Source organism: Sander lucioperca, chromosome 8 (assembly GCF_008315115.2).
Source record: "Sander lucioperca isolate FBNREF2018 chromosome 8, SLUC_FBN_1.2, whole genome shotgun sequence".
NCBI classification, from domain to species: Eukaryota; Metazoa; Chordata; class Actinopteri; order Perciformes; family Percidae; genus Sander; species Sander lucioperca.
Window position 1 is genome coordinate 38,247,412 of NC_050180.1, and position 13,998 is coordinate 38,261,409.

The 13,998-nt window shown below is 39.5% G+C and overlaps 1 protein-coding gene across 41 annotated transcripts in view; it reads left to right on the forward strand.

The window, feature by feature from the left end:
* The window catches only part of neb (nebulin), a 66,408-nt gene that overhangs the window by 47,458 nt on the left and 4,952 nt on the right, over positions 1–13,998 (forward strand). For 21 of the 41 annotated variants that reach the window (XM_031319941.2, XM_031319865.2, XM_031321464.2 and 18 more), the window contains 17 exons: positions 69–182; positions 401–505; positions 1,160–1,264; positions 2,269–2,373; positions 3,209–3,319; positions 5,426–5,536; positions 6,454–6,567; positions 6,696–6,800; positions 6,975–7,079; positions 9,995–10,099; positions 10,567–10,659; positions 11,076–11,168; positions 11,550–11,642; positions 11,892–11,984; positions 12,335–12,427; positions 12,784–12,876; positions 13,685–13,777. In XM_031319941.2, the coding sequence (XP_031175801.1) occupies positions 69–182; positions 401–505; positions 1,160–1,264; positions 2,269–2,373; positions 3,209–3,319; positions 5,426–5,536; positions 6,454–6,567; positions 6,696–6,800; positions 6,975–7,079; positions 9,995–10,099; positions 10,567–10,659; positions 11,076–11,168; positions 11,550–11,642; positions 11,892–11,984; positions 12,335–12,427; positions 12,784–12,876; positions 13,685–13,777 (1,731 nt within the window). The remainder of the gene's footprint in view (positions 1–68; positions 183–400; positions 506–1,159; positions 1,265–2,268; positions 2,374–3,208; positions 3,320–5,425; positions 5,537–6,453; positions 6,568–6,695; positions 6,801–6,974; positions 7,080–9,994; positions 10,100–10,566; positions 10,660–11,075; positions 11,169–11,549; positions 11,643–11,891; positions 11,985–12,334; positions 12,428–12,783; positions 12,877–13,684; positions 13,778–13,998) is intronic. The other 20 variants (XM_036003836.1, XM_036003841.1, XM_036003835.1 and 17 more) reach the window with 19 other exon arrangements.

Here is a 13,998-nt window from a genome sequence, read left to right on the forward strand (position 1 = left end):
TGGAGTCTGTAAATCTTCCACTGGTTTTTACCACTTGCGCTAACTCTCACATGTATCTCCCCCGTTAGTTGAAATACAAGGAGAAGTTTGACAAGGAGATGAAAGGAAAGAGACCACAGTATGACCTGAAGGACAGTAAGATTTACAAGACTTTGAAGGATGCCAATGATCTGGCTAGTGAGGTAGGTGCTCACATGGCCCACATCATTCCACATCATTTTAATAAACCCTGTAAGACTAAAACCAACTAAGCCTTTATCAAGTAGCAAGACTTTCTTTCCAAATCCATCATAAAAACTCATTAATAATCTGAGGAAATTGCCATACATCAATTACAAAGATCACCCATTGTGAGATATGTTCATTTATAAATAAGTGTGTCTGCTTACACAACGTGCAGGTGAAGTACAAGGGTGACCTGAAGAAGATCCACAAGCCTGTGACGGACATGGCTGAGTCGCTGTCCATGCAGCACAACCTGAGCACCAGCAAACTGTCCAGCCAAGTAAGACATCATCTGCCTTTAACCTTCTCACATTCATAACCAGGAAGCGGCTGGGAGTCAGTCACATTTCAGTGCGCCCTCTGTGGTTTATTGAAATGTGTCTGAACTTCAGTGTTTCTGTCACGTAACACATTAACAATCAACATGCTGCCGATTATTGACCGTCTCATGGATTTATGCACTATCATTTATGCATCATCCAAATATCCATTATTCTGTGACCTCATCTGGTAGTGATCCTTACCCTTCTCACCCTTGACTCTTCCTTTGACCTTCCCGTACTATCACCTTCTATAATCTCTACTCCTTCACTTTTTCAGTTTGATTTATTTCCTCCTGTAGTTTGTACAAAACTAGTCTTATTAATGATCCCTTAACACAAAACTCCCTGCTTCTCCATTGTTTCTAGATAATCTTTCTTTCAATTTTCAACTACCATTTCAAATTCCCACATATTGTTTTGCAAGCATGTCATATATTTTTTGACATTGCTAAAAGCTGTTTTCCCCAGTGATAATGTTACTATTTTTGTTTCTGTCATTAAATATGAGATTTTTTTGTACTATGTAATGGATGGGAGTGAACTCCAGAAAGACGCTCTTTTTCTCGTTTGCTGTACTGAGCTGTCTTACTTGACTGGGAATTCCCCCATAGTACTGCTACAAGAAGAAGTTTGAGGACAGTAAGGGTCACTACCATATGATTGCCGACACACCAGAACAGCTCCATCACAAGGAGGCCTCTGAACTTCAGAGCAACGTAAGTGATACAGACTCTGGGGTTCAACAAGCACTCCACCCACCCAAAAAAACTGCTGTGGGTTTCAACCATTAACCACTTTCTTGGCAAACAGATGTGTTAGCTATATCTGCATCTCAGATCTTCATTTACTGTACATACAGGAGTGGGGTGTTGCATTATCTTGTTAATAATATAGGCTTAGGACAACATAACACACCATAGTAAATTTGCTTAAACTAACTGGTACAATACATCAAATGGTAACATTTGTGTTTAATATTGTACATGGTTGAAGTATGGCACAACTGAAGTAGGATTATTTCTCAATTTAAGAAAACGTCTAAAGAGGCTGATTACGGCCATTTACATTTATGTACAGGCCAGACACGTCAGGCAAAAACATAGTTTTTTCTTTCAATGGTCAATTTTGAGATGTGCTATTTTGCTTCCATAACATGTCTTCTTTCAGACTAGTGGAAAGAAAGAACCAAAAAACTAAATTTTCAAGTTTTATTCCTATCTATAACCTGTAGGATACAGAGGGGTTTGTTCATATATCATACATAGCTGGATTTATATAACATTTTAGCCTAAAATTGTGGCCATAAATAGATTTTTTTAAATGGCTGTTGACCGTATTTTCTGATTTATGGAGTGATAAAAAGAGATATGCAAAATTCCCTCTGTAAAAACCTTTGACTCTTATATGTCAAACAAATGAAACAAGAATTTTGGCTTCATCCAATGTTCGGATTTCTGTTCTGGATATTTATGCAAATTAGCACATATTTAATTAGATAAAGCCTCACTTGCATTTTGAAACATAACATTTCAGAAAACTTGTAATACACAAACGAACACAAACATGCTGTGATGACTTACACAACTCAAACATGTCTTAAGTGTTTTCTATTTGATTTTCCTAGCGTACTGGAATGAATGGAAACCTGTGTGTACCTGCATAATATTTTTCAAACTGTCTGTTGAAAACCTTTGACATTACTTGTGTGTGTGCTGTTCAGGTGAAATACAAGGAGAAGTATGAGAAGGAGAAGGGCAAGGCCATGCTGGACTTTGAGACACCCACATATGTGTCTGCTAAGGAGGCCCAACATATGCAAAGCCAGGTAAATACCCCGTCTGTCTCCTATGTTGTTAATATAGCTACAAATGCAATACACTTACCATTACAAGCCTTGCTCCCAGTCTGAAGACTCTTCAGTGTCTGCCACTGTATATATTAACCTGTATTGTAATGACTTGTTATATATTGTTATATAAGTTTCAGCTTGTTTGATGTCCAGCTATTTATATTTTACAGAATGTTTCTGAAGTTTGGACAAAACCTTTTACAGTGGCTTTAATGCCAGTTTATTAAATCAAGACTTATTAATTGTTGCTAATTGTTATTAATTACAACATCTTGTAATTTGTCAATTACTTTCAGTTTTTTTTTGACAATTCAGTTCACAGTTAATTGTCACTATTACTGTTAGTCCTTCACCATTTTTTACTCTTAACTAGGTATGCTTAGAAAATAAATCTGGATAAGACAGTGTAAATTGTCTTGTGTATTGTTGTTGCCTACTGCTGTGTATGTTATTTCAGACTGCTTAATCTTACTTTCATGATGCAGGAATGGCAAAGGTAAAGTAGGTTTGTCTCAGTCTGTGAACATTTCTATGGAGCTTTTTACAGTGTTTAATTATAATCAGTTAATACATTTAGTTTAATTATATTGGTGGCAAACTCTTTGCTCACAATAAACAACTCCTACACCGCACAAATGCACTTATACACATGCACAAGTATTTACATTTAAAGACTGCAAATGCAGAAATTGGTGTCATTATAAGGAGAATGGTGCAAACCAGGATGGGGTAACTGCATTTTGAACCAGCGCTGCTTGCATGTGCTTATTTGAGCTCTGTCTGTCCCCTGTCTTATTTTTGCGGACAATAGAAAGACTATAAGAAGGACTTTGAGGAGCACATGAGGGGAAAGAACCTCTCAGGCTTGGAGGTCACCCCTGCCATGATACATGTCAGACACGCCACCAAAATAGCCAGTGAGGTAACTAAAGGATAACTTATCCCTGACAACCTCCCCTATTTACCTCACCTATCCTTTATAATCATACTAAGAAGACTATATCACAACCACGGCCCCCCTTCCTTTTCAACACTTTTTTATTTTTAATCCCACGAGTGCTTCCTTTTTTCTTGACCTGTAGGTCCTCTCATGCATTTAAGTTGTAGTTTGTTTGCATGATTCACTACACTGCCCTAAACTCTTAATAATGCAACATTTATCCATCTCCCTTCTCTCTATCCATAGCGTGATTTTATAGCCGTTAGTATTGTTTGTTTGTATTTATGTTTATGTATCTGGGGGCTGTTTCACAAAAGCAGAATATATAAATCCAGGATAACTGATAAAGCCAGGCTTGACCTAGTCTAATCTGTTCATCGTGGCTTGGTGCGTTTCACGAAGGCCAAGCCAGGCTGAGGACGAGCAACTAGGTCAAACCAGGATGAAGTAATTTGGATAGATGCGCGTTCACGGTTTTCCTTAACAGACCGTGAGGTCGATCACAGATTTACTGATGCTAAAATGGAGAATACGCATTATTCATACTTCATACAGAGTGAGCAGCAGCTTCTTGTGGAATTATGATAACGTGAAACACATTTGTAAAAAAGAAACACGGCCTCTGTAATAAAACAGCGAGAGAAAGCGTGGGAGGCGATCGCGGACCGACTTTAATGCAAAGTGTACACCTGTTCGTTTTTGCAAATGACAAGTGACTCATTGAATGGTTTCAGTTAAGAGCAGTAGTTTGTAAATGTATATTTTTCGACTAGCTCATTCAGTCGGTCCGCTATTATCTGCCATGCTTTTTTAATTTTTTTTTATAGAGGACGAGTTTCTTTCTTTACATATTATATGATTTGCTCCCTCGTATATATGGACATATGGACTCTAAAATCTAGAAACTATAAAGATAATTAAGTGATAAATATAATGCACACTATAAACATGAATGTAACAGAGTATATTCATCAGTTATTTCCCCCAAGCTAAATATAAGGTCAAAAACCATTGAGGTGTCCTCTCCCTGTTGTTACATGAATGTAGTCTACACTATAGACTAGTCTAGTAGTCTACACTCTATAGTTACTGGTCCAGTGAACTAAGACTATAATTTGGGAGGATTGTACAATTAGGATATGTTCTTAAAATTGTACAATCCTCCAAATTATAGTATTTAAAGAATACAAAAGAAATTAATAAACTAAATTACTATAAGGTGCATTGGTCCACTATAGAAACACATGTACAGCACTTTATATATTGCCCTTAGTAACTGACTTAATTTAAAACACATTTGTATCAGCCTTTTCTAATTATCTCAACAACTGCCATTAATATGTTCATCAAACTTCTAACAACAATATGAACAGCAGTCTTCATACAGCAATATAACAGTAACAATGTCACATGAATAATTATAAAAAATAATGGTCACAACTTAATAAAAGTTATTATAGTTATAAAATAATAGCAGTACTTAAATGAACAGCAATATGTACCTGTTGTAATTTAATGGGACCAGGCTAGCTGTACAGAATAAATCTCCATGGTAACTTAGGTGCCTCTGCTTTTGTGAAACCGAGTCAAGGCTAAATTGAGCCAGGATAACTGGGAATTCCCGGCTTAATCCCTAATCTTGGTTTTGTGAAATAGCCCTCTGGACTCCTAATTTCACAATCAGGAAACTACTAACAGCTTTATTTTAAAAGGTCTGCATGCATGCATGGCAATCATATCAATCAATACGGTGAAATGCTGATTTAAATTGTCATGTTGCTTTTTTGTTTCTGATTAAATGTGGTTCACATTGTCTTTTATCAGGATTCTTGCCAAAGTCACCAATGTCTCCACTCTCTATGTGAAAATGTGACTTGATTGTAACAATGTTCACTGTTTTATAATAATGTAATAGACCTAAACTCTGAATCTGTCACTGCTTAAGTTTCTTTTTTGGGGAGTTTTGGTGACTTTGAGCTCATAGGGCAAGCAGTAGAGCTTGCCTACTGTACTGTCTGCCTGTATGCCTTGGCCTGGCCTGCCTGTATGCCCTTCTTGCAGTCTCTTTGTTCTTCTTCCATCCTGTAGAAAGAGTACAGGAGGGATCTAGAGGAGGGAGTGAAGGGTAAAGGGATAACTATAATGGAGGAAACTCCGGAGCTTTTGAGAGCAAGGAATGCTACTCATATCCTGTGTGAGGTACGACTGACTGAGAGGTGATGGAAACAGTATCACGCTCTCAACCGAGTGCCTTCCCACAATCCCGCTCTTGGTGCATCATTTGCTGAATCCTATCCCCTTAACTAAGCTTTATCATCACACTAAAAGGGTGACTGCTGGGTTTTACTCTTACTTTTGTCTCTGCTTTATGACATCACTAATTTCCAGCATTCTCCTTCTTCCTTTTGATTTCTATTAAATGTACTTATCTTGACCTTTACCTTTTGATGTTCCCACTATTTCATTTTATACTATATCCTTTTATATGTTCTTTAATAATAAATATTACAAAAGTCAGCCTTAAATGTACTCTAAGCATATTTTGTTTTATTTCATTTTTTTGAGAAAACATGCAATATTGCATTTCAGGATGTCATTCTTTCACTTTAGTTTGCATTTCACTTATTTACATTATAGTTCCTGCAATACAAAAGGAACAAGAACATGCTTAGTGTTGTGGTCAAGATAGCATCAGAGCTTTAGTTTATTGTTATTTAGTTCATTTGTTTGTCGAGATATGCTCAGAGTGCTTTTGAGGTTGATTTTTGGAGTGCACGACAGACGTAGTACTGTGAAGCAGTTTTTAGTAAATAAACTGAAATAATAGAAAATTAAGAAAAAACATGGGTTTGTTGAAAATGCATAAATATGCTTTAACACACTGTCCTTAACTGCTGTTGTATTTTTCAGTTTTGAGTGGAGCTTAACACACAATCTACTGTCCAACTGACTTTTCCTAATTTCTTCTAACTCTTCTTTATTCACCGTTCCCTAGACGTTTTAGGTTTTGCAGCCCCACTAAATCTGAATTAGTAGTAGTAGAAATTTGCTAAAAGAAGAAGTTTTAGCAAATACAGTGCTTTTATGTAAGACTTAATCACCTGTAATATTTACAGAGAGAATACAAGAAGTCGCTGGAGCAGGAGATCAAGGGCAAGGGAATGTTGGCTTTGGCTACAGACACCCCAGACTTCATGAGGGCAAAGAACGCTACTGATATCCTCAGTCAGGTCTGAATCATATTGTGGAAAATATATAAATAATTCATAGAGCAGCTATGGTATATTTATGTCTGTGTTGTTGGTTGCAGTTATAGTAAAGTCAGAATCTGTGCTGACTGATGTTTCCTGTTCCTTAGTCTAAATACAAGCACACCGCTGAGATGGACAGGGCCAGCTACACAAGTGTCATCGACACCCCAGACATCATCCATGCTCAGCAGATGAGGAACATCATCAGCCAGGTAGATTATCGAATTGAACCAATCTTCAAAAAGTTTCATTTAAAACATATCCCCTTCTAGGTTGTGCATCTGGAGACTCAAAACAATTAACTGAGGGCTCCTGGAATACTGTGTAAAACTCTTTTACGTCTATTTTAATTAAAAATTCCTGTTGTCTGTGTTTTTGTCCAACAGAAAAAGTACAGGGAGGAGGCCGAAAGGACCATGTCCCACTATGTACCGGTCCTGGACACTCCAGAGATGCAGAGAGTCCGTGAGAACCAGAAGAACTTCAGCACTGTAAGTAATCAATGGCATAGTCGTCACAGGTCGCCACGCACCTTAAAAAACAAACTATGCTTTACGCTGTGGTTTCACAGGCACCTTCAATAACAGCAGAGCCGAGCGGTTCAATTCAATCCCTTTAAGAACAGCAGTATGAGCGAAAACAGTGGCGAAAGTGCCCAGATGTCCACCGCTCTGCCCAAGTCTACTTTGGAGAAGGGTAGTGAGTTGCAGTTGGAAAAAAGCTGCCTGTGAAAGCGTTGGAACGTAAACGTATGAAAAATGGCAGTTCATTGCGGCCGCTGGCTCGCGCAAATCTCTCTCTTTTTCTCTCCGTCTTTTTAAAAACGAGTCGGGAAGCCGAGAGCAAAGCCTAACTTTAATTTTAATGTTAGCAAACAAAGAAACATGTTTTCCCCTCCTCCTGAAATAGTCCTAAATCATTAGGGTAGCCTACTTCCTTGTTTACTGCTGCACCTGCAACGAATGAAATGAAGAGGAGGAGAATTTCACCCGGGGAATGATTTTACCTCCTAATTGCAATGGTATCGATACAATTAAGGACACACAGGTACAATGGCTCAGGTACAATGAGCCAGAGACGAGGTTCAATTTAAAAAGAACAACACATTTTATTTCGATAATTTTAAAACAATTGAAAACACATTCATACCTTGGGGAGGGGAATGGGGGGAAATTATAATTGCTGCTGAGGCTTACCAGTGGAGGAGAAGGGGGTCACAAGGGTAGTGAGGGATCCCAGGGAGAGTCACCCGTGAACACACTCACAAGATCATCTGTCTCCTCAAAATGAATGTGTTGTGTGTGTAATGGTTATTTATTTGTGCTTTAGAACGTAATCGAGAGCGTACTGTACAATGAGGAATTCAAGTACAAAACATTAGTTCTGGTGGTGTGCGGCTGGACTGGAATATGTGATGTTAGCTGTTCACTGAATATGACGTGTAAAGCCCCGCCCATTTCTAGCACGTGAAGTAATTGGTATGCTTCGCTCCCAGGTTGTGACCCAGGTCGTATCTGAATTGTCATGATCAGTGATCAACCGGTGTAGACTGGCTTGGTTTGAGTTGATATAAGGGTTGAACCATAGACTGTATAATATTAATGGACAGAGCATGTGTGACATCACCCATTGGTTTGTGGAGATCTGCTATGAGTCGTCGAGTTTGCTGTTACGGGCACAGCCATCCTGGTTGCAAATGTGACGATTTTAGACGAGAGGGAGGAGTGAGAGAGGAGCCACGTTACGTTACACACTTTCCGTGCGTTCATGGACATCGGAAAAATGTTTTTCCGAGTGAAAACGTCATCATTCACGTCCCTTCCTGTGGGAATCAGAGGTGGGAAACTCGGGCCAGATTTTGCCAACCGAGTTTCCCAGTTGGTGACGCGTTGTTGACAACTGACATTTGATGTAGGCGACTTTGGTTCACTGAACATATTTCAATGACAATAAACTTATTGTGGACAAACGCCTCTGCTGAGAAACATACACAGACATAACATGCTTCAAATTATTCATAAATAGGCCTATGTATAAAAAAAAACCAACACCTTATCCGTGTCCTTTCCCATTCGTTGTCCTGCAGATAACACAAACACCTGACGATGTGCTGTTTGTATGCTCGCATAAGAAAACAGCAGCAAATTATTGTGGCCTCCATGTTTTCACCAGGTTTTCACACACCTGATGCTGTAGGCTACGGCCAACGGTTGGTGGCAGTCATGCAACAAGTTGTTATGCCAAACGCCAATTTAACAGAAGAAGAAGAACACGCATCCCGACCATCCTAACCATGTGAACGCTGGTAGTCGGAAAAACAACGTAATCACGGGGGCTGTCGGTACACGATCCGTTCTGCCTGCACGATCCGCATGCGCTGTTGTACGAGGATTTACGACACTGCACGATCTGTTCCATGCTTCCGGTCGACAGCCAAGCTAACGTTAGTTTAGCTAACAGCTAATTCGGCTAACTGCTAGCAGAGACAGCATGTAATAACTTTGAAAGACCCTCAAAATAAAACGTGAAAATAACCGTTAACATATAACAGCTGTTACGTCAGTTCTACTTTACTTGTGCTCATTTAAAATACAATTACTCAATACTTGTCTTTATTGTTATTACTGTGAAGTCTTAATTTAGCTGTAGCCTGCTTTTCCCATTACGTTTGAGTTAACGTTATTTTAGACTGAGTCTAGCTGTCAGCTAGCAGTTAGCCGAATTAGCTGTTAGCTAAACTAACGTTAGCTACCCGGTGGAGGCTAGCCATAGGCTAGCGTGGAACAGATCGTGCAGGTCGTATCCTCGGTAAAACAGTATTATCTTGCGCATGCGCAGAACGGATCGTGCAGGCAGAACGGATCGTGTACCAACAGGGGCGGTCCCTGTCATTCCGAGGTGGCATGAACGCGCCATTTCACTGGCAATCACATCATAGCCACGCCCTAAAAGACCCCCTGCTTTATCGCCTATTTTAAAATCAACGAGACCATAATTAAAAAAATTAACATAATTCTGTATTGCAGAAGACTTCAAACTAGTGAGACCATAAACTCATTATGAAAATGTTTACTGAGGTAATAAATCAAGTGAGAAGTGGGTCACTCTCTCATAGACTTCTACAGAAACCGACCTGCTTTTGCAACCGCACGTGTTGCCCCCTGCTGGAATTCAGATAGAATGCAGGTTTAAGGCAACGGTTCGGATGCGTTGTCCATTAATATTATACAGTTTATGGGTTGAACACGGGTCAGATAACTCTGGTCCGACCCTGGTTATTGGTGTGAAGGTGATATAAAGTACATTTTAGTAGTTTTTCTTCTGGCTTTCTGTTTTTCTTCTTTTTTATTTTACCTCTTTATCATTGTGAAACATTTTAACTGCACTTTTGTTTTTCTCCCTATAGCATCAATACCAGATTGACCATAAAAGCGTAATGGGCAAAGTGTCTACCATAAAGGACACTCCTGAAATGCTTCGTGTTAAAGAGAATACAAAGAATTTCAGCTCGGTATCTACTCTATAAAAACATCTTTTCTTAACGATTTCTAATAACATATTTCTTATATTTCTTAATTCTTTCTTAATTCTTTTTTTTTTATTTATTTTTTTTTACTTTCTGTCTTTTATAATCCCTGATATGCAGCCCTCATTTCTTTGGACCAAACAGATATTTTTTAACCTTGTAGAATATGCAGCATTTTAATTCATGCAACTAACCCCTGACAGTTTTTTCTATAGTGTAACATTTATACTTGTTAGTGCGGAGCTTGTGTGTTAAACACTTGGACGTGTCCAGACAAAATGTGTGCCTTTAAATGTTGATTTATGTTTGTTTCATTCAGTGTGTTTTTGTTGGTGTCTGTCGGATTTTGCTCACAAAGTTCAAAAATGAAATCAAGCATCTCATCCTTATTATCCAAGAGTTGAAATCAGGCTAATCACTGGTTGCTGCTTTCATTCCTCATTCATGTAAAGATTCAGTACAAAGAGGATTTGGGAGGAGGAACAGCTTTGCCCGAGACCCCTGAGATGGAGAGAGTTAAACGCAACCAGCGGAACATTAGCACGGTACTCCACAGAGTGACCCTGCCCTCCTTCATCTCCCACTCAACCTCCATATTCCCTCCTTATCTAGTGACCAGTAATATAACCAGACCTTTCTTGACATGTAATCTTTTCAAAATGCCATTTTCAATCCAATACAGATTTCTTTCATGCTTATTATGTTACTTTTTTAGTTTTTTTTTTTTTTTTTACTAATTATAGAATTTTATGGATCCCCAAAGGCCCTAAATGTTAACTCAGCCTTACCTATTGCCAACATACCCAACTACCACTGAAATATGTGAAAATTGGTGGAAGTAATAACGTGTTACTGTCGTTGTTCTGAAGTGTGTGCTGTTACGAATGGATGGACATGTCTGTGTATACACTGTGCTTTTGTTTGTCCCTGTCTTACTCTGTGTAACTTATGCAATGGGCAGATTCAGTACAAGGATTCTGTGGGTCAAGGCACATCCATACCAGATCTCCCTGAGGTGAAGCGGGTCCGAGAAACCCAGAAGAATATCAGCTTGGTAGAGGAAAAAGACTGCAGTGACTGTTAATTATCCTAAAATAATTTCCCAAAACACCCTCTGACCTCTTCTACTAGTATAAAAGTTTAGAAAACTTTACCTTCCATGTTTTTAGTATTAGTTTCCCCTCCTCCATCCTAACTACGTCTCATAAATCACTCCTTTTTACCAGACTTGGTTCATGACTTGATTTTGAATTCACACTTCCACAAAAACACAGTTTCCCTTATTTTCCCCCTTTAAAAAGTCTGCATTTCCATGGATTTTTTAAAATTTTAATTTCTTATTAATTGGCATTTCCTTCCCTCATAAATTGAAAACTAATCTGCCTTTAAATGTGTTACCACCATATTTGACTTTTTTGTGTTGTCTCATTCAAAGATTCAATACAAGGCAGGCGTGGGACAAGGCACGTCAGTGTCAGAGACCCCAGAGATGGAGAGAGTTAAACGCAATCAGCACAACATAAGCACGGTACTCCACAGAGTGACCCTGTATCCTCCTGTGCTGTTCTTTAATTTACCTCCGTCTGCTCCTCTACCTCTCTCTTGATCGCCCTCAAACACACTGTCAACAACTCTCCTGAGCCTTCACCGCTCCTTTAGATGCCAGAATTGTTATTCTTGTCACATTAAACCCACCACGCAGATATAACACAGTACATACTGTGCTTTTGTTTGTCCCTGTCTTACTCTGTGTCTCTGTAATTTATGCAATGGGCAGATTCAGTACAAAGATGCTGTGGGTCAAGGCACATCCATACCAGATCTCCCTGAGGTGAAGCGGGTCCGAGAATCCCAGAAGAATATCAGCTTGGTAGAGGAAAAAGACTGCAGTGATCCTTATCCTATCCTCTTAAAATCATTTCCCAAAACACCCTCTGACCTCTCCTACTAGTCTAAAAGTCTAAAAAAAAAACATTACCTTCCATGTGTTTAGTATTGGTTTCCCCTCCTCCATCTTAACTAAGTTTCATAACTCACTCCTATTTTCCAGACTTGGTTCATGACTTGATTTGAAATTCACATTCCTGCAAAAACATAATTTCCCTCTATTTTGTTTTATTCCGTTATAAATGTGTCTGCATTTCCCTGGATTTTTAATTCTTAAATGTCCTGCCTTTGAGTGTGTTTGTATTTGACTTTTTTGTGTCATCTCATTCAAAGATTCAATACAAAGCAGGAGTGGAACAAGGCACGTCAGTGTCAGAGACCCCCGAGATGGAGAGAGTTAAACGCAATCAGCACAACATAAGCACGGTACTCCACAGAGTGACCCTGCATCCGTCCGCCCCTCTACCTCTTCACCTCCTCAAACACTGTCATAATAACAACTCTCCTGAGCCTTCACCGCTCGTTTAGATGTCTCAACTGTTTGTCACATCAAACCCACCACGCAGATATAACACCAATGAGCCTTGTGGGGTCAGCTTAACCTCACTGTGTCTCTATCACAACCTGCTTCTCCATTTCTCGGGTGTTAATTACGTTTCATGTCTGCTGTGATTTCTGGTGCTGTGCTGTGTCTCTGTCTTCCAGCAATTGTCTCTGATTGACCTGCTCTTTACTTTTTCCTCCACTTTCTCTACCTGAAACTCAAACTGTCTGTTGGGTAGATAAAATACAAGGACTCTCTGGGTCGAGGCACAGCTATATCGGACCTCCCTGAGGTGAAGCGGGTCAAAGAAACCCAGAAGCACATCAGCTCGGTAGCGGAACACAACCCAACCACGTGTGCTCCTAACTGTTGAGAGTGGATAGTAGAGCTCATCAATAATGCCCATCATAAGCCTGTTTGCTACTCCCTCCCCTTCCTTCCTGCTGTCATCTCACACTTCTTCACACTTCATCACCTCTTGCTCATCTTCATTCATCTTCATCCATCTTCATCCAAGGCACAGCCTGTAGTTTCCTGAGCCCCAGCCCTGCTTTCATCATCACTTTGACCCTAATGTAGCCTTCATTTTCATCCACGCCATTTGCATTCTTTTTTTCTTTTCTTTTTTCTCCTCTTATACCATCGATAATCTTCAACCATCAACCCCTCAAGCTGAATGAAACCCTTCCTCTTTGGCCTGTGATGCCCCCCAATTATGCCGTATTTTCTAACCCACAGCCCGTTTTTTTCACATAAAGCTGCTAAGTTGAATTCCACTTCACTGCTAACGACAAACTAAATCTGCTGAGACGTTAGGAGTGTGTTTGTTTCCACATGTTTGTTTCCACAACAGAGATACTGGCTGTTCAACAGGAGCTACCAGGATGAGTCACTCTATAGGACCAATTTCTCAGACACTGCTTAAATCTTTACCAAAAGCCACAAATGTCACATCAAAGAAATTCCTTCTCTCGGATTAATTCATCTTGGAAATATCCTGAAAACTGCTTTATCTGTATACTCACACAAAGAGTTTGAGGTCAATCTAAGTCTATGAAACCAGTCCTATAGGTGTGTGGTCTGTGTGTGGTCTGGAGTGTCTGATTGGCCCCTTGGGGGACTGTGCTTCTATCCCGTAGGTTTTGTATAAAGACAGTTCAGCCAAGGGAACTCCTGTGGTGTTTACTCCAGAGATGGAACGAGTCAAAAGGAACCAAGAAAACATTAGCTCGGTACCTTCAGAACAACTGCAAGAACCCATTCAACTTAAAATGTGTTCTTCTTCTACCCCATGTTAACCCTTTTCTAACTGACTTGTCTCCCGGCTGTAGTTAATTGTATTAATTCTTCCCACTGAGCTATTTTTTTTTTTTTATGTGTTTAATACTACCAGCTCGGGTGTGTCTGTGCACATCATCACTACTATCCTCTTCTGTTGTTGAAACTACTCCAC